At 36.5% G+C, this 24794-nt stretch overlaps 1 protein-coding gene across 2 annotated transcripts in view; it reads left to right on the top strand.

Annotated features, from left to right (window-relative positions):
• The window catches only part of AP3B1 (adaptor related protein complex 3 subunit beta 1), a 251388-nt gene extending 227645 nt beyond the window's left edge, over nt 1-23743 (top strand). For both annotated transcript variants that reach the window (XM_055437122.2, XM_055437121.2), the window contains 3 exons: nt 4430-4527; nt 9870-10008; nt 23013-23743. In XM_055437122.2, the coding sequence (XP_055293097.1) occupies nt 4430-4527; nt 9870-10008; nt 23013-23166 (391 nt within the window). In that variant the 3' untranslated portion in view covers nt 23167-23743. The remainder of the gene's footprint in view (nt 1-4429; nt 4528-9869; nt 10009-23012) is intronic.
• The last annotated feature ends 1051 nt before the right edge of the window (nt 23744-24794 follow it).

Here is a 24794-nt window from a genome sequence, read left to right as displayed (position 1 = left end):
TCAGACACAACTGAGCGACTGAACTGAACTGAACTGAGAAGTATCTCCGCATGTCTTCTCTGCATGTCTTCCAGTAGAAGGTCTTCCCAACTTTTTGTTCCGTGAGCTAGTTTCATTAGCAAGTGCCAGTCATCCTAGGGGCCACAAGATGGCTTCTGTAATTCCAGGATTCCATCTGCATTCTAGCTCCCTCCCCCCAACAAAGGAATAAAGTGACAGGGAGGGAGGAGCCCGTGTGTTGGAAAAGCAAAACTTTCCCAGGAGTCCCCAGCAGCCTTCTGTTCAGGTTTCATTGGTCATAACTGGCTCACTTGATCAGTCCAGCTGTTATTAATACAAGAGGCTGAGAGAGACAATGTTCAAGTGGGCACATTGTCTCCCTGAAGAGAACCAGGATGATTTCAGGAAAGAAGAAAAAGAGAAGTATTACTTAGTAAGTGTCTGCCGCAGCTGTGTTCCAATTTCATTATATTATCTGCCCCACAAGACCCATTGTGGATGAACTTACAGTCTTAGATTTTCATATGTAAATACATGATAATCATTTTACCAATCACATAATAAGAAATAAAATATATAATAAATAGAAGAATTAAGTGTATAGTATACAAATAAAACATAACATATAAATAATAAATATATAATAAAATAAAACATGCATTACCAAAAACTAACAAGTGAAACATATCCAGTCAAGCTGAATCATATATTCATCTCTAATCCATTGGTTGTTGCTTGTGGGGGCATTTCAGAATCACCTTTATCCCCCCAGACTGAAGCCTGCTCCTTAGCCACCTTGATTTTCATACATGCCTTAGAAAGCAGGTCTACTTTCCCTTCTTTCTGAGCTCTTGCCCCCTTCTCCCTGGGCTTCAGTGCCCTACAGCTGCTTAATCAAGGGGTCTAGGGGTCCTTTTCAGGAGTGTTGGAAAGAAGTCACTTCATCTATAATTTAAAAGAAATCACAAGTAAAGATAGTATAGTATGTGTAATTTAACCCAGTGGCCATAACATAGATGTAATTGTATACATCTCAGTGAAATATTTATACCACATACTCCCAATATGTACTGTGTGAGTGTCTCACTATGCAAACATATTATGTATATACTGAAGTATTATGTTCAGTTCAGTCACTCAGTCTTGTCCAACTCTTTGCGACCCCATGAATAGCAGCACGCCAGGCCTCCCTGTCCATCACCACCTCCCGGAGTTCACTCAAACTCGTGTCCATCGAGTCAGTGATGCCATCCAGCCATCTCATTCTCTGTCGTGTTTTCCAGTGGTCATGTATGGATGTACAGACAAAAGTAGAACTTCAGATGGGAAGAGAAAAAAATAATATAATTGATAGTTTTTTTTTCTCAGTAGATTTTCTGCCTCAATGGAGTGCCTTGTCCTTTCCCACTTTGGAGCATACTGATTTATATAGGAGTTTATATTTAACACTAAATTAGTTCATAATATATATACCTATCCATTTACTACTTTATCAGCCTCTAAGTATTTATTTCTCTTAATGTGGCTTAGCCTTCCAGTACCTCAGCCTGCTCTTATCCTTCGAGCGTCCTACCCTCAACTTCGATCTTAAGGATTCCATCTGTGCTGTTTTTGGAAGAAATACCTTCCTCCAATCCAGGCCTGATCCATTCACCTAGTTCTTAGGCTCTTAAGCCCAGTCTCGGTGGCCTCGTCTAACACCTCACTCTGTTTCCTTGCTTTGCACCACCCTTTGATTACTTTTGAGCTGCTTTAAAGCATTTCTCTTGTGCCTCTGCGTCCTCCGAAGCCTCTGCTGCTGTCCGTGCCCGCCTTTCACCGCCAGTCTTTCCACTGAACTTCAGCTCACTGCGCCCTGCCTTCTTCCTCAGGTCTGAACCGCATTGCTGAGTCAGCTATTGCGCGTGCTTCTTTTTATTCCTCCCTGCAGCGTCTGACTCACGCCTTTTCTCCCCAGCCACCCTTTTTCCAGTTCTCTTGTGCCAGTTGTGCCACTTCTGTTTTCATTTCCATACAGGTGTCCACTTTATCCTTTTCTTGGCATCACCTCTTTTCCTTTGTGATCTTACCTACTTACAAGGCTTCAGCCCTTCCCTGTCCATTCTGGTTACTTCTAAACTCATGTATACTGCCCTGACCTGTTTTCTGATTCATGATTTGTATTTCCAGCTATCTGTTAAAGGTTTCTTCCACCCATCCATCTTTTTAATTCTAAAACACCCCTGTCTTCCGCATTTCCTCCCAGGGAAGCAGCTTTGTATAGCCAAATAAAAAATATATATATGTAGTATCATATCTTATAAAATATATATATATATGGCAGCAAACATATAGCTGACTTTGGAATAGGATAGACCTTGGTTCAAATCTCAGTGCTGCTGTGTTCAGACCTTCATACTAGTTGTGTGACCTTGGGCGTATTGTTTAGCTTCTCTTGGTGAATTAAGGGTAACAGAAGGTACCTCTTAGGATCACTGTTAGGATGCACTAAAGCGACACACACAGTCAGTGCTGAAAACCCCTTGGGCTGTTGATTTGTCTCCTTGCTGATCTCCCTGGCTTGGGTTTCTCTTGTACACCTTTATATAGTGCCGGCACAGTCTATAAAATACATACGCGATTGTTTATTTCCCTATGTCAGAAGGCTCTGGTAGTTTCCTTTTTTTTTTTTCCCCCAGGATACTTTGAAACACATTTGTCTGAGTTATGAGAGTAAAGCAATCATATACTTTGTCATACAAATCAGGACACTTGATAGTGACAGGAGACATGAACTGAACAAGATCCCAGGACAACTGCTGTGGAGGACTGGGCCTACAGCTGTGTATGCTGTTCTCTGCAGACTGTCCCCAGTCAGTCTTTTGACACACCCTCTGCTCACCATTCCCAAAATATAGGTCTAGAATCCACAGAATGCCCCTCTCCCTCCTTTTGGAAGTAAACTTACCTCTACCTCACTCCTGCAGAATTAATCAGCCCCTCTTTCTTGGACTATGATACTTTCCACATATCTCTAACATTGTGCTTATCTTTCTGTTATAAACATAATTGAACTCTTTCTCTGTCACTAAACTTGTGAACTTCAAGGGCCAATTTTACTTGTCTTTAAATCCCCAGACACTCAGAGAGTACATGAGATCAAGTTTATATTCAGTAAATGTTTATTGAATTAATAAATAAATTGGGTTTATTGATTTGCCTTGGGCAATCCATGTGTGAATAATTCAGAATCATTGTTTTTTTTTTTTTAGTCTAGTCCTTACCTTGTTCCATTAAAGAAAATGGCAGCTTAAAAGATTATAGTATATAATAATAGCATAAAATCGAAGTGGATTTTCTTCTCTTTCCTTATATTTTAATATTTATCCCTACCCCATCCTTCAAGAAAGCATTTCTCTTAACCTTGTGTTTGGTGGGTTTTGGGTTTTTTTGCTTGCATAGAAATATTTTTATTTACTCTTTGCTTTTCTCCTCTTTATATATGACATTGTTTTTATTGAAGAATAACTTCATCCATAACACAGAACTTCAGTGTTCAGCTTGATGAATTTTTATGCGTACCACCAAATCAAAGTTTTGAACATCTGGAACCCTCCAGAAAGAACCCTCCCATTCTTCCCCATAGATACCACCTTTCCTATAGAAGTGACTGCAATTCTTTGTTCTCTATCCATGAGTTAGTTTTGGTATCATACAATATGTATATTTGTTTCTGGCTTCTTTCACTCAAGGTTAGGTCTGTGGAATCATCTTTTATGTGTAACAGTAGGTTTTTTTTTTAATTGTTATGTAATAATCTCACTGACTATCACAATTCGTTTATCCATTCTATTAGCCATGGGCACTTGGGTTGTTTTTCATTTGGGCCTATTAATAATAAAGCTGTGATTAATATTGTACAGGTTTTCTTTTAAACACTTATTAACACTTGGTATTATTTTGTGAGCGCACATCTTAACATGGTATGGTTGCTCCATTTTATTCTTTATTTAAAAATTGATAGCTTTAAAAAGATATCTTAAACTAAGACTAAAGCACTCCATTTTGTACACTTTTACTGCAAAGTTGAAGACAAAGATGTTCTCTACCAGATAAGCTGCATTAAATGTTCCTCTGGTAGTTGATATCTGCTTATCTACCAGATAAGTTGCCTTAAGTGTTCCTCTGGTAGTTGCTCCTTACCTATTTTATTTAAAAGTTCTATGTCAAATGGCATATTTATCATAACTGCAAATAATAGGCTTTCCAGTTGACATAACAGATGTATTTCTTTGCAAATAGTGATGAGAAATATTTCAAGCCTTTTTAGCTGTGATATTTAAGGCAAACATCTTTATATGCTTTAATTGTACCTGTTTAACTGCATAGTATTAAGAAGAATGTCTATTTGCTAAGCATTTAGTCAGCTTTAATGTGTTTTTTTCTTTAGTACCAAGGATGATTGCTTCAGTGTTAATATTCAGCCTCCTGTTGGAGAACTGCTTTTACCTGTGGCCATGTCAGAGAAAGATTTTAAGAAGGAGCAAGGTGAGAGATCATTACCATTTACTAGAAATTGGCATCCCAGATAACGTGTGCTCATTCCTCTGGCTGAGCTCTAAAATAAATTACCATATGCACATAGCTATTAACAGATGTCAGTGTACAGTCTTCCAAGTTTTGCTAATGCTTTGTATTTATAAAGTAGCCTTAAAGGTATATGTTTGCATCCCTGGCATACTTAAAAATTGATTACTATGCCTTTTAAATAATAAATTGATTCTTAATTAACTTTTCAGTCCTGGGAATTTTGGCTTGTCAATCTAATGATGTATTCATGTGTTTTGTATTCATGAAAATGTCAGGAATTTGGACTTAGCAAAGTCCCATCACAGTATGTGTTATGTGTATGTATTTCCTTTCACTGTAGGACTGTTTTTTTGTGTTCTTCTAATAATATTTTTCCCTGTTAGAGTGCCCTGTCCTTCAAAATAAAGTCCTAATTGTAGCATTAAAATATTAAAATACTTCTTTTTTCTTTTGACCTTATTCTGTATTAAAGAAATGCTATGCTGTAAGGCTGTATCAGAGCTGAAGCAAATTAAAATAAGCAACAAAAAAGAAAATACTTTCTGCAGAATGAAAGTGTTAATATCTTGGACTTGACCCAAAGTTAAGCAGTTTCTATTAAAAATAATTTTCTTCTTATATAAATAAGGGGAAACAACTGCCTCATTCTATGTACGTAATTAAGAATAGCATTTATAAAACCAGGACGTACTTAAATAGTATAGTCAGCAATTTTTTAAAGTTTATGTGAATCCGGTCTATGTTTTTCTTTGGAAGGAGTTATCAAAGATTCCCTTCATCTTGAGGTCATTAATTTATACCTATCAAGCTTTCATGAAGTACTAGGCGCACACAAATACCTATACCTAAGGAGAAGGGCTTGCTTCCTGGCATTGCATCGTTGTAGTGCCAGAGATTTGTTCGTTTTACCATGAACCTTTGCAGTTCGGTGTCCAAAAAACCTGTTGTAGAAGAATCTCACAAAGAAACTCTTAAATAAGACTGTAAATTAATGGTAATCTTTTATTCTTCTGCCTTATTTTTAAGTGATAAAGAGTGACTAAATCCATCTTTGCATTTACTTTTCTTGGGAGTTGGTTATTGCTGTAGAAGAAAGACATATCTGTGATTTTATATTTTTCCATTGCCAAATTGAATTGATTCTTATATTTGCTATTCTTACCCTTTGCTGGCTAAAGCCTGCCTCTCTGCTTTACACCTGCTCAGCAAACCCAGGTGAGTGGCCACAGGAGCTGAGTAAGCCTTGACACGTTTATTGTGAAGGGGACATTCCTTTTTCGAAAAGTGCAGCTAAAGTTTATCTAAAACAGTAGGTTATTGTATCCCTTTTCTCTTCCTCAGCTTTGGTTTAGAATATGTACTTGATACTTCGATCAAGTTTTTTTGTGCTCTGTTGTGACTGAGGGATTTATTCCCTGACTAGCCATACAGAACCGTAATCGCGTGAGAGAGGTGTGCTTGGAGAACAGCTGTGGTCCTCTGTGGAGTTGTTGCCAAAACTCCTTTTTCTTCTGCCATTTTACTTCTATGGTTGTTGATTATTTGTCTGAATAAATCTGGCAGCTGTTTGCTATGTTTAATAGAGCAGAAAGGCTACTCTGAATAAAGCTATTTGAAAATTTGTTTATATGAAGTATTTGTAAATCCTTGCAAGTCTCTTGGCATTTCTGTATCATTCTTTCTGTCTTCCTGAATTCATTCTTTGATATGGGACTTGATGCTGGCAAATTTACCACAGGCTTAGAGAGTCTTTTCAATAGCATCATTTTAGTTCTAGATTTCAGATGCTTTGGTAATAGAGGTCTCAGTTCTCAACTTTACACATGTATTTGTTTCTTACACCACTCTAGGAAGAGCTTAGCTTATTTTGCAGAAGATACCTAGAAATGAATCACTAACTGAAAGTTCTAAATCAGAATAAAAATCAGTTTCCTCATATTTTATCATTGCAAACTTCAGGATGGTAAAATGCCGGTAAATTTAAGAAATGTCTGTGTGTGTCATTACATGCTAGCTTTAACTGGTTTTTCTACTTTAAATAAAGTGAATTTATACACTTAATATCTCATTTCACAGGGCATAGATTTCAAAACTCAAGAAATGTATTAACTGTATTAACTAGGATTTAACTGAAGAAATTATAAACTAAAAACATGAGGAATATGATTCTATTTTTATACTACATATTTGAAAAATGTGTATAATATTAATTAGGAATACTTCTGTCAGGTTGTACATATTAGATTAATATTTTTTAAAGCTAGAATGTTTTGTTTCTAGTATATAGCATTATCTGTCACTTTTCTCAGTTGTTGCATTTAGAGTTTCATGACCAAACGTGCATTTTTATAAGGCTGGTGGTCAAAGTGCTAAAACAAAAGATTGGTTTAGTCTATATTTTGAAATTATCCAGAGTATTCATATTATGAGCCTTAACCAGAAGGCATGTTTGTTTCATTATTATGAATTTTGATCCTTGCAAAGTTAGTTCATGATCTAGCTGTGGGATGATTCCAGTATTATAAAGCGAGATCTTTTTTACTTTTAAAAATGTAATTTCGTTTCTTGAAGCAGTTTTAATTGTATGAGACCTAAGGAAAGTGCTTATTCCAAATTTCCTCTTCTTATTTGCTTTCTTCTTACAAATTAAATTGGAAGTTGAAAACATTCAGAAAATTTTTTTAGATCTTTTCTTATTTTATTTACATTTAGTCGTCCGTTACAGCTGATTAACCTAAGTGCTGTCCACTGCCTCACCAAAATGAAGTAAATTTTAATGAGGCAGCATATTCTGCAGTCTGAGAATTTTAAAATATTCTTCCGATTACCTGACCTTCATTAGGTATGAGCAGGCTGTGGAGTTGTTAAAAAATGTTTTTGTAGAAGAAACTTTTAATGATATCTTGGCATATTTTTCTTTTTTGTTAATTTAAGAATACCTGATATATTTTCATTTAGGAAAAAATCTCTGGTTTAAGAAACCTAGAATGGCTACTTAATTTTATTATGATTTATGCCTCCATCTTATGGGTTCCTAGCTAGCAAGATGCTAATTCTTTAAATGGTCAGACATTTACTATTTTCTGGCCCTTAACCACCACAAGCAATCATATTTGATGCCCCTTAATTAGAGCACCTTTTTTTCTTTCCAGGTTCTTTTTCCACCTCAGCAATCGAGACAATACATTTGCTTACCATGCTGCTCTCCTAAGTGTTCTTTTGCATGTAAATTAATCTTGATTCAGTTTACACTGTCATGCTGAGTGGTACAAATTGCCTATAACAATAAAACAGCATGAGTTAAAAATAAAGGGGGGTGGGAAGGCAGATTGAATGTGTGCCTTACTTGATAGGATGTTACTTTGCTTTATGCCAATACATTAGCTGACGATAATGAATCTTCTGTTCTGAAAAGCATGGTTTAGTTGATTTTTTTAATTTTACTTCAATGGAGCAGTACCTTGTCTCTTACAGACCAAGTTAGACAAACCATTAATGACAAGAGTGTTAAGGTTAAATATGAAGCAATGCATTCACTTCTCTGAGTGCTATCCATCTTTCCATTTACAGGAGCTTGACAAAAGTACTGGCTTTGTACAACATTTCCTTTAATTACATGCTGCGGGAAACAGGCTTTTAACATAAACATAGTTGCATTCATTTATTCAGCAGTTGCTCTTCAATAGAGCCTAATGGAGAAGGTTTAAATCCTAAATGAGTACACACATCTCTCAGCAGTGTTATGTCAGCAGCCACTGTGCTTTCCTTAAAAGCAGTGTTTGACTGCTTGTGTGGTTTTTAAAGCTTTTGCCTAATATTAAAGTTAAACAGTCTAAGACAGAACATAGTGTCCCCGAGTTTGAAAGTGGTTAGTAAAAACTGTTCTTTGTCAAAGCTAAATAAGTCTTTTTACAGTGTTAGGCTTTAGTGTCTTCATACTACTAATCATAGGGATTTTTTTTTAATTTATGTTGCATTAGCAATAAATAGCAAAAATTAAAGGTGGAGGGCCTTTTGAGGATACAAAATCAGCTTTTACCTTTTTATAAATTTTGTCAACTGTTGTACACATATCCGATGTCTCAAAGGATCATCATTTTTAGTAGATACTTTTTAACATCACAGAATCAGATAGATGGCATTTAACATTTATAGCTTTTGTTTTTTTTAAACTGGGTACTTAATTTCAGTATTTGTTCCAGGTATTTCACGGGTTATTGAATTTGTCCTTTGAACATTTGTACATAAGATTCTGACGTTAACAGCATGCCTTGTGTTAATTCTATGTGGTTTTTGTTCATGATTTTGCTTTGTTCATGATCTTTATTAAATATTATTTGAAATGTCTCTGGGATTTAAATTTTTTCCAATTTACATTGTTCCCTTTGTTTGCAGGTGTTTTTGCTTCAGAAATTTTGATTATTTTTGTCAGTAACCATAGTTCCATTAACTAGGCAAACACTGTTACCGCTCAGTGTAGCTTAGATGTCGCTGCTGCTGCTAAGTCACTTCAGTCGTGTCCGACTCTGTGTGACCCCATAGACGGAAGCCCACCAGGCTCCCCCTTCCCTGGGATTCTCCAGGCAAGAACACTGGAGTGGGTTGCCATTTCCTTCTCCATTGTGTGAAAGTGAAGTCGCTCAGTCGCGTCCGACCCTTAGCGACCCCACGGACTGCAGCCCACCAAGCTCCTCCATCCGTGGGGTTTTCTAGGCAAGAGTACTGGAGTGGCTTGCCATTGCCTTCTCCAATACTTGTCCATTTTTTAGAAACACACAGCTGTTCAGTGACTTCCAGTTACTGTTGAGATAACTTTGATCCATTATATTGAGACCATTCATCATGTAATGCTGCTAGTTATTCCAGATACACTTTGATTTGTTCTCAGGCAGCATTTGGCAAGAGAGATCTTTGAATGAAAAGGAAGGGGGAGAACTCTTAAATAGTAAAAACTTAATAGTTTAGGTAGCCCAAATTAATTGAGTATATTTTAAAGGGACTGAAATTAAAATTTTATCTTTGTGCTTCAATGTTTTTTTCAATCATTGTATTTAAAATCAGGTTATTAAGAGTGAAGTTCAATTGCATTTTTATACGTTTTCAACACCACTAGGATTTTTTTTTTAATTTTAATCAGTTGTAGTTCATTTTAATTTTATGATAAATTATCTTGTACATTACATTCTGAAGTGGTATTTCTTCTGCTTTAGAAAGGTTTTAGATTTTGACTATGAATTTAAAATTGTTAAGTAGTTTTCAAAGAGAAATCAGTAAAAGAGAGCCTCCTTCTGCTCTTACAGGCATGCTCTCTGGAATGAACGAAACTTCCACCACAATTATTGCTGCCCCGCAGAATTTTGCTTCCTCTGTGATCCTTCAGAAGGTAGTAAATGTAGCCAATGTGGGTGTAGTCGCTTCTGGACAAGATAATATACACAGGTATGTTCACTGACCCGTGATGTGGAGGTAACTTATATACATGTATAAATATATAATTTTCAATTCATAACTTGCCTTGAAAATATTAAGTCCTAAACGTGTGTGTGTGTATACGCACGCTTATTCATGTCCCACTCTCCGCGACCTCAGGGACTGTAGCCCACTAGGCTCCTCTAGCCATGGAGTTTTCCTACTGGAGCGAGTTGCCGTTTCTTCTCCAGGGGATCCTTCCAACCCAGAGATCAAAGCTGTGTCTCTTGTATTTACTGTCTTGGCAGGCGAGTTTAACATATCTATGCCTTGTGATAATACATTTGCTTGATGGGTTTGGAATAAGGTCCTTCTTCCATATTTTGTAGTCTTTAATACATGGATATGGGCTTTCCTGAAAGATACAGATAGTGTACCTGCATTTTATATAGCTTGGTGATCTGTAAAGGTACTTGTGTGAGATATGCTTGAGAATTTCTTACTTCACTACAGTCGGTAAATTTCAGGAAGAACTGTTTTATAAAGCAGTGGATTTGAATTTTTTTTACTTAAAAGAGGGGAAGTTTGGGTATAGATTTCCTTTTGACAGCAATCCCCTAAGGCTACTTCCAGTGACAAGGAACCATTATGGGGTCAAATGCAGCATCTATTTCTTAGGCCAGGAAGTATCTTCACCGCCAGCCATCTAAACCATGAGGTCCAAGTTATTTACCCTCAAAGGTAGCAGAAAACATGATTAGTATGTGCCTTGTTTGTATTCTTACAAATGCTAGTGACTTGAAATGAAAGTAAAATAATTACTCCTTAAATAAACATGCAGTGATTACTTAGTCCTCTGTGAGCTTGAGGGAATTCATTGAACTATTCCTCTATCATTCTACTGCCAATGGCATACGTCCATCATTACATTTAGGAAATAATTTAAAATCAAAGAGAGTGCCTTCAAACCTTTAAAAATTTAATGTATCTTTTTTAATTAATACAGGGGCAAGAGAGGCCCCAAATAAAGATTTCTGTGGGTTATCTGGGTTTTTTAGACTCAACTCTGCCATTATTGGGCTTTATAACTTCTCCATAGGGGCTTTAAGTTCCTCATCTGTTTGGAAATGGATGGCAGGGAAAAGAAGGTGATTGAAATGAAATTATGTTATCTATGGAAGAACGTTGGACTTCACATCAGAAGAGCTGAGTTCAAGTCTTAATCTGTCATTATAGAGTTGACTGACTTCACCTACTCATCATGACAGATTGAAAACTGCATGTACTAGTCACAAATCAAATTTACCCTGTGCTTTTATTTTTATTTGAAAGGGAGGTCACTAAGTAAATTACTCGAGATCTGAGCACCTTCCATCTGAGATCTGATCTGCTTCCCTTTCTTTATGATAAGCCCTGTCATTTTCACATAAGATGGTGATAAAATAATAAAATGGATAGAAGGTCTTCTTGTTGGTACCTCTGTGCAAATACAACTTATCTCTCAGTGTTATTCAATAGGGAAAAAATGAACAGAAAGAAGATTTTTCAGTGAAAAATTTTGATTTTATGTCTTCCTTGTTTTGTTTTCTTCTTTGAATTTTTCATTTTCCTGAGTGGTTTTCTTGTTGTGTTTTACTTATGGATCCTTTGAATTATTGAAATTACTAAAACACCAAAATATTGTATGTCATCTGTAACTTTTAGCTTATGCTTTATGAAATTTTACCTGACTCATCTAGTATCCAGCAATACTTCAGTCTTAATATGTTCTTTCATAATATACGAAACAACACAGGGTAACCCTTCTTTATGCTGGAACTTCTAATTGTGTTTTGCATCATATGTGGGTTTTTAACTTTTCTGAAAGCAATGACAGTGTTCCATATTTTTGTTTCTTAGAAGAAAATAGCCAAAATACCTTCTCAAAGCCAACAAATATGAAAACTATTTTCCTTTTGGGAAACAGAAACACTTATTAGCACAATTGTATAATTCTTAATTAAAGCATAAAATTTGCCTGTAACTTGTCTTGGTGGTTTAGAAGTAGTTTAATACCTGTTCAGATGATTAAGTTACAGTCAGTTCTCAATTATCCATACCAGTACAGCAGAGGCACACAATGGGAACCATTTCTGTTCAACTTTGGAATGCAGAAATTACACTTACACTTTTTGAAAAATAATTTTATGCTTTTATTTTTGGCTGTGCTGGGTGTTCACTGCTGTGCGGGCTTTTCTGTGGTTGTGGCAAGCATGAGGCTACTCTCTAGTTGCAGAGTGCAAGCTGTAGACGCGCCAGCTCCGAGTTGCCACACGTGGACTCAGTAGTTGCGGTTCCCGGGCTTAGTTGCTCTGCAGCATGTGGGATCTTCCGAGATCAAGAATCAAACCCGTGTCTCCTGCACTGCAGGCAGATTCTTTACCACTGAGCCACCAGGGAAGCCTGCACTTAGACGTCATGTTCCATGGTCCTCATATTCATATACTTCTGCAGTGTGTTTGAAGCCTTATCACAGCAGCCTGGTATTTGGCTCTGTAACTTGATGGGGGAGTCCAGGTTACTGCAGAACCAGAAGAGAATGAAATGGCTGTATCTAATTCAGAACAGGCGGTGCTATCTTGACTTGCCTCAAAAGTCTCATCCTACTTGCTGAAAATGTTTTCCATCTGCCTTTTTTTATAGTTAGGTATGGCTATAATAATGTTTTAAATTTTAGAAGGCTTCCAGGTAATAAATACCTTGAGTTACTCATGGTCTTCAGGAGAGAAAATAACGAAAATTATTATCCTGCAAATGTAACATTTTTGCCACTTTTTTATGCCCAGTGAGTTAAAACCAAAATAAACAATTATTAGTAAAATCTGTACTGCTGGCTACCTTCATTTCATTTAAAATGAAATAGCAATTACTATTCATAATAACAAAAATTAAGTTTACTACTTTATTAAATTTTATTAATGTTTTTAATGGTAGTGTTTAACAGTGTATTACCCTGTGGGATGAATGGATCTATATATCTCAGCTTATATAGTAACTGTCATGATAAAATTGATGTCTTGATGAGGTTTTTGAATGACTTCTCTATTCTTCTGTGGCGGTTGCTTTTTTGAGTTTATGAAAAATAGGAACAAAACCATTCTTTTATTTATTAATGGTAATAAATTTAAAATTATTTGAAAAAACCAATATGCATGAAAAGCATTTGACCATTCATATTTTAAGAAATTAATTTATTCTTGGCTGGCCTACCTATTATGTACTATTTAATTTTTCAGGGTCTTTTATTTCTGAGAAGACTCTTAAATTGATATTAGAATATTCTTTCTGACCATTCAATGAATTAAGTTCCTGTTGTCTAGTTTTAGGATCATTTGTTCCTACTACTCTTCACCATTTGAATATTTTTTACATTAAATACCAAGTTTAAAAATACTTACATAAGAATTAGCTAAGAAAAAATGAATCTTCATTAATATGCAGAAGTGTGTAATAATATAAAGTAGACATTTTAATTGAATACGTAATAGAAAATGGCTCCTAATACATTAGCAGAAAATACCTCCATTAAGGAAAAGTCAATTAAAGGAGCACAAGTTTTATGGAATTCACTTCAAAAACCAGGAGCATTTTAAGTATAGTTAACCACTTTTAAAGATGAGTTGAAAAAGTATAGCTACTTTTAGATTATATGACATTTAGCTTTGATATTCTAAATGAGCCATAGAATCAGAAACCCAACCAGTATACTATTAAAACACTTAATTTCTATCTTCATTTCCATGGTAGGTACTTACAGATCAAAAAAGCTGCTCTTTGAGAATGAAACCATCTTACTGAGATCTACAGAGTTATGGTCATTGTGCCAATCTTGCTGTTTTCCAAATTACAATTACCACATGATAAGGGGTAATACAGACATTAGAATCAAAAGAATCAAAGCATTTACTAAATATCCAGCCAAATATCTTCATGTCCTGTTTAGATACTCATAATACAGTGTCATATGAGACACTGAAAGTCTTAAAGCATATTATTTAAAACAATACTAATAAAGAATATGGGATTCCCAGGTGGTAAAGAATCCGCCTGCAATGCAAGAGACACATCTTCAATCCCTGGGTCAGGAAGATACCCTTGAGAAGGAAATGGCAACCCACTCCAGTACTCTTGCTTGGGAAATCCTATGGACAGAGGAGCCTGGCAGGCAACAGTCCACGGGGTCGCAGAAGAGTCAGACATGACTGAACGACTAAACAACAACAAATAAAGTAATATATACAAAAAGCAGAATGAAGTAAGTCAGTATACAAATAGTGACAGTAAGTCACTATACAAATAGACTGAAAAGTTAAAAGATTATTTTATATGTTTTAGGGGAGATTAGAGACACTAGCCTTGGAAAGTCTAGGTTTTTCTAGGGCAATGGCAAACCACTCCAGTACTCTTGCCTAGAAAATCCCATGGATGGAGGAGCCTGGTAGGCTGCAGTCCGTGGGGTCGCTAAGGGTTGGACACAACTGAGCGACTTAACTTTCACTTTTCACTTTCACACATTGGAGAAGGAAATGGCAACCCACTCCAGTGTTCTTGCCTGGAGAACCCCAGGGAAGGGGGAGCCTGTTGGGCTTCCATCTGTGGGGTCACACACAGTCAGACACGAGTGAAGTGACTTAGCAGCAGCAGCAGCAGCAGAGACACTAGCCTTGGAAAGTCTAGGTTTTTCTAGGGCCAGAAAAAAATGTCTTGTTCTCCTCTAAGAAAGAAAAATTTTGAAGGAGATTCTTATTCAACAGTGTAAAAACTGCATTTTTTTTAAAGTGCATTTGCCTTAATCACCTAGTTTTTCCTCTGATAAACTAAGGTATAATGATCAAAATGCAGAAAGCCAAAAAATCTGTACCTTCAGAATCTCTAAGGTTTTTCCATATAAAAGAACCAGGTAGGAGTTTTTTTAAAACTCAGATTCCTGGGACCCACACCCAAAAATTCAGTTTCAGGGCCACTGGGACAGGGCCCAGGAATCTGCCCTTTAGCCAGTACTCCAAGTAGTTGCAGACAGATGTTCCAGAAATTCGTGGTTAATGACGGCCACATGGCATATTTTTAAAAATATTTTTCCTTGTATGTTTCTTTTTCACAGGTTAGTCATTAAGGAATACCAGTAGACAAGATGTTTGATTTAAGCTTTTCTTCCTTCTGTGCTATATGCTCCAGCAAGAAAGGAATTAGTTATTTGGTCACTCAGTCTTGCCCGATTCTTTGCAACCCCATGCAAGCCCACCAGGCTTCTCTGTCCATGGGGGTTCCCCAGGCAAGAATACTGGGTTGGGTTGCCATTTAGTAGCACATTACAGTGGTGACTGTGAAACAGTCTTAGACCAGAAGTAAAAGTTTGTCTTTCAGCAGTCTCAGCATTTTATATTTTAACCCAGTTTCAGGAATTCTGACATTCATATACAGTAATAGTGTTAAAAACAATTATCGTACAACCTGCTTATTTTGTTATATTGTACAGCCTACTCGTTTTACCCTTTCATGAACAACAAATTGACCTTAAAAGGGGAAAATGTGATATTTGAGTGAAAGCAGAAAGCCATGTCTCTGTTATGATTCTATTTTAGTTCTTAGCTTATTCAGTTAAACCTTAGAAGAGCTTTCATTGTTAACTTGTATTCAGGATTTAACATTCCTTTTTACCCCCAATATTTTTTAATCTGTGGTTTGGATTTTGTTTACTGTGTTACTTTTTTAATTTGCAAATTTTGAACAAGTACAACCTGTGAATAATTACAATCCTAATAGAATAAGTGTTGTTTTACTGTTACTACTTAGGTCCTTAACTGTTTGAAAAATATGATGCTGTGAATGGAACTGAATTCTTGGCAACCTGGCAGCCAACTTTTTAAATTTATCAACACACTTAAAGACCGTTTATTATTTTAAGATTAAAATAATTTTTTTTTTTTTTTACTTAAAGTAGTTGTAAAGAACAACTTGTTTCATTTCTAGTCCTTAAACTGTGTATACATGTTTAATGGTTAAGTATTGGCATATACCATTGTTTGTATCCTAAAATATCCATATTGGGTAACTCCTTAATTCAGTATTTTTTGAAGACCATTGTGACAGATTTTGTTAGTGCTGGGGTTACAAACATGAAAGACAGATACTTTTTGGTGAAGTCTTTGCTATTTTCCTGGTTTCGGTTCTTAGGCTGGTCAATCTTTGGGTTATTGGTTTTGTTTGCTAGTTGTTTTCTTTCTTTTCTCCTGATAACTATGTAATATTTAAATACCGGGTAATTTTGAAGGACCATAATGGAAAAGAATGACACTTGATGTCTTGATGCCCGAATTCTGTAAGCCTGGTACAAACTTTTGTTTTCAGACAGATGAAGTTTGGCTTATAGAATTCGGGCATCAAGACATCAGGTGTCATTCTTTTCCATTATGGTCTGAAAACAAAAGTTTGTACATACAATTGTTAATAATATAAAGGTGCCAGGCTTCAATCTTACTCTATAACAAGTCAGAGGGAATTCCCTGTGGTCCAGTAGTTAGGACTTGGTGCTTTCACTGCTGAGGGCCCAGTTTAATCCCTGGTTGGGAATGTAAAATCCCACAAGTTGAGCAGCATGGTTCCCCCCCCCCGAAAAAAAAGCAAAAACAAATTGGAATCTCAAACATTACCAAGATTTGTGAAACCTATTTTGTGATCAGTTTTTCTCAGTTTGATGGTTATCCACTAGGGGGCAGCACTGCTTTTTATCTGACTGCTTTGATCTCTGAAGGCTCTGAGCAGCATTTCATTGAAACACACATGTGGAACTCAGTTAATTTTTACACGAAAGGCGTATTTGGATATTTCAGAAATAACCAAACTGTAGTTAACTTTGTTTTAGGATATTCTATATTTAAATTGTATTTAATTCTACCATTTGTGATATAATTTTCTACAATGTAAGTTTTACAAATAAGAATATATAAATGTTTTCATGTAAAAATGAAAGGTACTCTTGATGGTTTTCCTTCTGGCTGACAATTTTGTGAGTAATCAGAGAGAATGGGGTAAGAGTTTATCTGTTTTCCTCTCTGGTTTTCTGTTAAGTCCTGTCCCACCCCACCCCCAACAGACAGACAAACCAAAAATGCTCTAGAATAACGGGAATGCTTTGTATCTTTCTTGAGAAAGTGCGCCTAGATTTTTTTTAGCTTTCTTGTATAAAGAAAGAGAACGCATCATTGACAAGGTAGCGTGGGGAATCATGTTTTATATAAGTTCTAAAGATTAGAATGGAAAATAGAGTCCTAAATTATGATGGCAGCTAATTCTTTTGTTTTAACTATTCTCATCAGAATGTTGAAGGAAACATTACAATATTGCTGGCCCTTTTTAAAAAATAATAGGGAAAAATATTTTGCTTCAGATAAATTCTCTAAACCTGAATCACATGTAAATTTTTTCTCAATACAGATTCAGTAGTGTAGTGGGCTTAACTTTTACATTTTTATAGTCAACAAAATAGGATTTTTGACAACATACAAACTCTGCCTTTTAAAAATGTTATGCTATATTAACTCAAAATTATAGGGATTTATCATTTAAATCCTTTAGAAAATAATACTACAAATCAACATGCTTTGGTGTTTGATGTTAGGAAGCTTATTCAAACCAGTATTTCTTATATATAATTATTTTGCGATTTCATTACACATTTGTCAACTTTGGACTAATTATTTTTATACAGCTAGGGCAGGGCACTGCATCTTGTGATCGTCTTTCTTACTAATAGGATTCTGTCTGCTTCAGCAGGCAGTAATTGAAGGCTTCATGTACAGAGTAGGAAAAAAAAAGTTTTAGCCTGAGTGGGCCATTGTCACAGCTTCTGGTAACCAGTAGAACAGAAAACACAAGAAAATTGAACTCAGAATAGAAAAATCAGAAACCAGGAAGACTATCCAAGAGAAGAAAAAGCATGTCTTAGAGCTGTTGCATTAAGTGTAGCAAATATGATTCTGCATAAAAAAATTTTATGTTTGTGAATACTCTGCGGATGGGTGCAGCCTCTCAGATAACTATTTTCAAATTCATGTTGTTCTATTAACATTTATGTTATTAAAAACAACTGAGTTGCAGGGTTCTTTTTCATTCCAACAAAGAGCATTTACGGCCATAGCCATTTTCTCACAAATCTAAAAATAGTACAGTTTAAGTGCATGAAGGAATAAGTTCATGCATTGTAATAATATATTTGTTCAAATGTGTTGTTATTTGACCTGTCCTCATAATAGTTATAAATTTTCTCAATAGTTACAAATTAGCTTCTTTAGAAGAGTAGTACGTACTTTCATTTAGGTTTGGCAACCACCTTATTTAATTCTTCAAATCTTAGGAATTTTTAAAATTTATTTATTTTAATTGGAGGCTAATTACTTTACAATATTTGTAGTGGGTTTTGCCATACCTTAGGAATTCTTATAGACTTCAAAAATTAAATGTCAGTTGCTGGAGATAATAAAAAGACATTTAATAAGATGAAATACAAATATGTCCATACAGTTTTACCATCTCGGTGGTTACAGACAACAGGTGCTTGGTGGTTAGCATGAAAATGGAAAATTATGAAACATGCCTAGATGGTATTCTTTTAGTAACATGGGGCGCATCATCCGTGGACAATGCCTCTTTAACTGTCAGCCACTTATTTGTTCTCATTGGTGGTGTTACTGGTGTTTGAGGTTGGTTGGTCTCCAGTTGTCCCTCCTCACATTACAGCTCCATTCAAGGGTTTGTATGTTTCATTGCTGGTGTCTCTTTTGAAGGAATGGAGGGTAGGAGAATATTTATTTCTTTTTTTAACCTTTAAAGACAAATTTAAAATATGTCATGACAGAGCATCAAATCAAGATGTTTTGAATTACAGAACCCTGCAAATCAGATGCACAGTTTTTGAAGAGAAAGATTTTTCTTCTTTAAGTTATCTGTTGACAGATAAAAAACAAATACAAAACAAATACTAAGAGGGCGTTTTGCATATATTAGAATTGTGTCATCTCAAATCAGAAAGCTTGGGTTCAAATTCCTGCTCAGCCATTCACTAGCCAGGTGTTTGAGCAAGTTTCTCCACTTCTATGGACCTCGGTTTCCTCATCTGTGAATTGATCTGACTCATAGAATCAAGAGGAATAATGCAAGTGAGGTTCTTAGCACCCACCGCACACAGCACTTAATAAATGCTGCTATCATCACCATGATCAGAAACTTCACAGCTCTTCTGAAAAACATTTTATCACAGTGTGATCTTGGTTTGAGGCAAGTTCAAATGTTCTGATGTCAGTCATTAAATTTAGTATATAAGTATTTGACACAAGCTGTCTTCAGTGTTTCTTACACCCCCAAGCTAGCTATTTGTTATTTACTAATTAGTACTCTTTCCATAACTATCTTTTAAATGTACATTAAAGCATAGCCTGTTTGGGAGTTAAGTGATTAATAAATGCCGGGGCAGGGCGGGGGGCGAGGTGTGTCTTCTGCTTTCCATGGACCAAAACAAAGCAATTGTAATCATGCTGTGTTTCGATTAAATACATCCTTTTTGAACTGTAAAATGAGAATGTCAGAACATCTGATCTTCTGGTCCTCTGCTTTAAAACATTGTTTCCACCATTTGTGCCCATTAAAACATGGAGAACTAGTTAAAAGACGGTAGCTTTCGCACCACCTGACAGATTGCATTGCTAGGATGATTTGCTTAATGTATTTCCACTGCAGTTTAAGCAAATACTTCTTTTCTTCTACATTCCTATACTTTGCTGCTAAGTCACTTCAGTCGTGTCCAACTCTGTGTGACCCCATAGACGGAAGCCCACCAGGCTCCCCCGTCCCTGGGATTCTCCAGGCAAGAACACTGGAGTGGGTTGCCATTTCCTTCTCCAATGTGTGAAAGTGAAAAGCGAAAGTGAAGTCGCTCAGTCGTGTCTGACCCATAGCGACCCCACGGACTGCAGCCTACCAGGCTCCTCCATCCATGGGATTTTCCAGGCAAGAGTACTGGAGTGGCTTGCCATTGCCTTCTCCGTTCCTATACTTTACAATATTGATAATTTTGTGGTAATAAATATTTTAAAAACATGTACAAGACCCTAGTTCATGGGGTCACAGAGAGTTGGGCAGGACTTAGTAACTGAACAACAGCAGGACACTAGTTTTAATCTCTGTAAACACACTGACATCAGAATTGACAGTTGTCTCTGCTGAGTTTGTATTTTTGTAACATCAAACCTAAGTTTTAATCGAAAAGAGATGAAAGGTGCTTTGGGGCTGTGCAACCCTGACAGACAAAGAGCAGCACTTTTGCCTTCCTATTCAGGATGTGTGACAGTCTTCTTCATGGTCCCAAGGCACAAGTGTTAGTAAATAAAGAGACTACTAAGACTGCTGTTGGTGTAATGACAGCCTGTCAGAAATAGGGACCTCTGCCGAAATATTTGTTGAATGACAGTTTGGTGATGGCCACATCTGTGGGGAAAGCTGCATAGAGGGGCGAGACAACAGAGCCACCTAGAATCTGTTGTCTGGTGACATGGTTTAACAGAAATACAGAAACAGGGTTCTCCTGCGAAGCAGAGGAACCGCAAAAATTGGGACAAAAGGAATGCAGAACCCTGCAAAAGGTGATAGAAAAGAGAGGTCCTTTGAGAGCGGATGATCTTGTGTTCTCTCAAAGGTGCAGATGACCTAGAGCCTACTATACAGAGTGAAGTGAGTCAGAAAGAGAAATATAAATATCGTATATTAACACATATGTAGAATCGAGAAAGATGGTGCTGATGAATTTATTTGCAGGGCAGCAGTGGAGCAACAGAGAGAATGGACCTATGGACACAGGGGCAGGGAAGGAGGGAGCGGGTGAGATGTATGGAGAGTAACATGGAAATTTACATTACCATATGTAAAATAGCTAGACAGTGGGAACTTGCTAGACCAGGAAACTCAAACAGGGGCTCTGTGACAATCTAGAAGGGTGGGGTGGGGAGGGAGGTTCAGGAGGGAGGGGACATGGTTGTAACTATGATGGTTCTTGTTGATGTCTGACAGAAAACCATAAAATTCTGTAAAGCAATTATCCTTCAATTAAAAAAATAAAATGGCACCAAAAAATATAAGGGCATCTGAGGTGCCCGTTTCTGAATCTCTTGTGTGGGCATCTTGTGTGTATGTTCAAAGCTTTTATGAAACCTCTATGATTTCTGTTCCTAAACTGCTTACTTACAATTGCTTCTCTCAGTGGAAAAACTGCTCCATCAGATTCGTTGCAAGTCTTTAGCATGTTTGAAGAGAATACACAAATACATATACCACCCATTAGCTAATTTTTTTTTTAGTTAACATTTTAAAACACAGCTTAAAAGTGTTGAAAAGATTTTCAACTTAGTAAAATTAGCATATTTGTTTTGTTTTTGATGCATTTTTCCAATTATTGTTGGAAAACTGATCTTCATGATTCTATTTAGGCCAAAAATGGCTTATTAGGTACTCCCTCCCCCCAAAAAAAGATAAAGAAAAAAACGAATCTAATATATTATGAGCTCTTGGTGTCATTAAAAAAAAAAACAAAAAAAAACTCAAAAAAGAAATTACTTTCCATTTAAAGAGAATCTGCTTCCTGCTTAAGTGGCTAATATTTTAATTAAGTCGGGAGTGAAGTTTTTCTGAGTGTCTCCTGATAAACTCCCTCTTTTATGTTGATGGTAATTAAACAGGTCCCTGAGGAGGCTGTGGGCTCGGTGCGAGGCCCGTGCTAATTGTCAGACAGGAGACACTGGCCAGTTGGCTTGCTCCTGAATGGCCCGCAGCGTGCTGTCAGCGCCACGGCCTGATTTTCTGCATTGTGAGCTGTTGTCGGGGCTAACTGGGCGCCATTGTGGCTGGAGATGTCGTGCAAATTGAGGCAGATGGCTCAGGTTCAAACACGTGTCCCACCGAAAGGGGAAAAGGGATTGGCCCTGCAAAGTGGGGTCACAGCAGGTCACAGACCTGCTCCACACTTGTTAGTGTTTTCAAAAGCTCATGTGCAGCAACTTTGTTTTTCTCCAGTCATCCCTGCAGTCAGACCCCCCTCACCCCCCTCAAAAACCATGGAACACGTTGCTCCATGTAGAAAACGGGGGCCTAGGAGGGGACCGTCCTCTTCCCATCTCTGGGGTTCAACTGTGCAGGCAGAGTGAATGAGCAGGATTGACAGAGGTTCATTGCGTCTCCAATGGCTTTGCAATCAATTGCAGTGCTTAAAAGGCTAGTTTTGCTTTTAATTCCATGTAATTAGTAGGTTCTTCATGTCTTGGAATTTAGTAATGTGAGCCTTAGACCTCAAGTTTCCTCTTTCCTATTCTAAAGCAGAAAGAAGATCTAATGTTTGGAACATTAAAAAAAAAACAGAGGGAGTGTGGTGTTACACTTGGCTGTCACGTGATTTTCTTCCATGTCCTCAACATTAGAGACTGAAGTTGAATATTTTAACATGTATGAATTCATGGAAACTTAGAGTTCGATAATGCACATAAAATTATCTAATTTCTTGCATAATCATTTTCATATATGAGAAATTAAAATTTCAAGCTCTTTGAGAAAGATAAACCTTTTCTTAACATGTTTTAAAGATGAAAATAGAACCGTTTATTTTAAATGGCCCTATGACTGGTGAAATGTTATATATCAAATGAATAAATGATTCACAAATATGTAGTAATCAAGAGTTATTCACATGCATCTATTGTTCAAGCTAGTGAGTAAAATAGAACTCTTTTTTTTTTCTGTTCTGTTCCCAAGATACTGAAATTACCTGCTTGTGGTAAGCATGTGCTGGGCAGTTTATTGATTTTTCGGGAGAATGCTTGTCTTTGGGTTTTGGGCAGTAGGGAACCTGTAATAAATTATTGAGAAAAAAAGTTATTTTAAACCTATTTGAATATATGCTGTCTCCTTTTTTCCCCCTCATGATAAAAGGTCTCTGGTGTTTTGTTTTTTTCTTCCAGGTTTGCAGCTAAAACTGTGCACAGTGGGTCATTGATGCTAGTCACAGTGGAACTGAAGGAAGGCTCTACAGCACAGCTTATCATAAACACTGAGAAAACTGTGATTGGTTCTGTTCTGCTGCGAGAGCTGAAGCCTGTCCTGTCCCAGGGGTAACCTGCTTACATCTGGACTTCAGAATCTGGCACACAACAAAAGTGCCTGGCATCCACTACTGCTGCCTTTCATTTATAATAATAGCCCTTCCATCTGGCAGTGGGGGAAGAATACACTCTTGACATTCTTGTCTCCTGCTTTAGAATGCTAGTGTGTATCTATCGTGAATGCAATACTTTCCCCCTTTTCGCTTTGCTAACCAAAGAACATATATTTTACTGTCAGTTATCTCAACTCCTAAATCCATGTGGCATTTTCTCTGTCCTACTACTTCTTCTGGCCCTCTCGGCGCCCTTCCCTTTTTCAACAATGATGGACATGAACTGGATACTTAAAGTTCACTGGAAATCTTCCTTTCTGCAGTAAGCAAAAATTAGCCTAGAAATAGTATACATGGCCTCTCAGCTTGGTCTATGAAAAATGGGGTAGTGTACTTCTTAGAATTAAATTCAGAAACAACAATTTATCTGCAGAATTTTGTTCTGTGAATTTCCTGGTATTGTAATTGGTTATTGACAACCGTCATCATGAAATTATCTCTGAATAATAAGATGAATAAACTAGCACCTGAATAACATTTGTCTTTGCATTCTTAATGAGAAATCATTTATAATCCTGAAGTTCATTTGCTGCGGTTTCTTTAAAATAAATGTTTGAGTGTTATATTATGTAAGAAACAATGGGGTATAGTTGGTGAAAGCAAAACCACTTTCAAACCAGGTAGGTTTTCTACTTACGTTACAGTTCTTTAACTCCAAGAAAAAAGCTGATATATTTAATAACAAAAGCAAAAGTCTTCATGTCTTCTTATAGACAGTTTTGATCTTAGTAAAGATCTGATTTCAGATCTTTATAGTTATAAAGGCCTATTACAACTCCTGAAGAAAGAATTTCAATGTTCCTTTACAAATTTTGATGCCCAGCTCTGATGGACTGACATGCCTTTGGAAGCTAACTAGTATAAACTAAATGATAGAAATCTTAAAAACTAGTTATCTGATCAACACTTTAGCACTTTTCTCTGAAGTGTTTTTTGGGGGTTTTTTGTTTGTTTTGTTTTACTAACTTAGGCAAGTTACTATTTTAATAATAATTCTGTAAAAGGTTGTTCTATAACCAGAAAACTTTCCTAATACTTTTAAGGCCAGTTGAAATTGTATTTACCAAACTTTGTGATACAAAGTAATAAGACTTTAAGATAGGTCCTTTTATATGGAGCCACATATTGAATTTTTTGAAAGTAAAAAGAGAAGGTACATTGATTGAAACATTATAGAACATATATAAAGAGTAAAGAAAAACAGAAACATCCTTGGGACATTCAGGCTGTGAAAAAATTATTTAGATTTTTAAGGTTGTGAGCTGGAGAGAACAAAACAAGCTTGTTACATTTTCCTGCTCCTGAGATGCAGCGGTTAATCTGGGTGAAGTATTGCTGCAGCAGGCACACGTCCTTCCTCCCTCTGGAGACATGCGTACCATGATGGGACGCGCGCCAAGAAGCACCTCTGTAATTGCAGCCCCTTGGCATTTCCATCATTCAGCCTATTTCCTAGGGCTTTACACCTCTGGATTTTTAAGTCAGTAACTTTTTAAAACATTATAAAGAATTTGACAAGCCAAGTATT

Source organism: Moschus berezovskii, chromosome 9 (assembly GCF_049115385.1).
Source record: "Moschus berezovskii isolate FMDL1 chromosome 9, NW_MosBer_1.0, whole genome shotgun sequence".
Lineage (NCBI taxonomy): Eukaryota > Metazoa > Chordata > Mammalia > Artiodactyla > Moschidae > Moschus > Moschus berezovskii.
Note: the sequence above shows the minus strand (reverse complement) of the source record. Positions and strands in the feature narration are given on the sequence as shown.